This window comes from Triticum aestivum, unplaced genomic scaffold (genome assembly GCF_018294505.1).
Source record: "Triticum aestivum cultivar Chinese Spring unplaced genomic scaffold, IWGSC CS RefSeq v2.1 scaffold108037, whole genome shotgun sequence".
NCBI classification, from domain to species: domain Eukaryota; kingdom Viridiplantae; phylum Streptophyta; class Magnoliopsida; order Poales; family Poaceae; genus Triticum; species Triticum aestivum.
The window spans coordinates 165-1453 of NW_025268466.1; the positions used below are offsets into that span (position 1 = coordinate 165).

The 1289-nt window shown below is 40.2% G+C and overlaps 1 protein-coding gene across 1 annotated transcript; it reads right to left on the reverse strand.

Moving 5' to 3' along the window:
* Positions 1–757: 757 nt before the first annotated feature.
* LOC123178083 (photosystem II protein D1) lies at positions 758–1283 on the reverse strand. Its single transcript, XM_044591391.1, has one exon. It carries the CDS (start codon positions 1268–1270, stop codon positions 758–760), a length of 513 nt encoding a protein of 170 aa, XP_044447326.1. The 5' UTR covers positions 1271–1283.
* Positions 1284–1289: the final 6 nt, after the last annotated feature.

Here is a 1289-nt window from a genome sequence, read left to right on the forward strand (position 1 = left end):
AATGTCCCTTCTATTAAGAAGACCTCCCGGCCGTGAGGCTTATCTAGGGGATGTTTTTTATTTGCATTCACGCCTTTTAGAAAGAGCCGCTAAATTAAATTCTCTTTTAGGCGAAGGAAGTATGACCGCTTTACCAATAGTTGAGACTCAATCTGGAGACGTTTCCGCCTATATTCCTACTAATGTAATCTCCATTACAGATGGACAAATATTCTTATCTGCGGATCTATTCAATGCCGGAATTCGACCCGCTATTAATGTGGGTATTTCTGTTTCCAGAGTAGGATCCGCGGCTCAAATTAAAGCCATGAAACAAGTAGCTGGCAAATCAAAATTGGAACTAGCGCAATTCGCAGAGTTACAAGCCTTTGCACAATTCGCCTCTGCTCTCGATAAAACAAGTCAGAATCAATTGGCAAGGGGTCGACGATTAAGGGAATTGCTTAAACAATCCCAGGCAAATCCTCTCCCAGTGGAAGAGCAGATAGCTACTATTTATAACAATTCTTAATCCAAAGTTCCAGACATTTGTTAAATGAGGAAGAGACCCCCCAAGGCAAAAGTACGATAAATACAAGATATAGTAAAGAAGGCAATGCTTTCTTTTTTTTCATTTTTGATCCGTAAATGGAGTTGTTAATGAATATGCTTCATTCGCTGACTCTATTCCATTCCCTGACTCTATATGATGATATTTCTATTTCATGATATTTCTATTTCTTTGAAGCAAAAACTATATAGGTTTGATACCCTGTATCTAATTATTTCCAGCTACACCTAACATGTGGAATGGATGCATAAGGATGTTGTGCTCTGCCTGGAATACAATCATAAAGTTGAAAGTACCAGAGATTCCTAAAGGCATACCATCAGAAAAGCTTCCTTGACCAATAGGGTAAATCAAGAAAACAGCTGTAGCAGCTGCAACAGGAGCTGAATATGCAACAGCAATCCAAGGACGCATACCCAGACGGAAACTAAGTTCCCACTCACGACCCATATAACAAGCTACACCAAGTAAGAAGTGTAGAACAATTAGCTCATAAGGACCACCATTGTATAACCACTCATCAACAGATGCAGCTTCCCAAATTGGGTAAAAGTGCAATCCGATCGCCGCAGAAGTAGGGATAATAGCACCAGAGATAATATTGTTTCCATAAAGTAAAGAACCAGAAACAGGCTCACGAATACCATCAATATCTACTGGAGGGGCAGCGATGAAGGCGATAATAAATACAGAAGTTGCGGTCAATAAGGTAGGGATCATCAAAACACCGAACCATCCG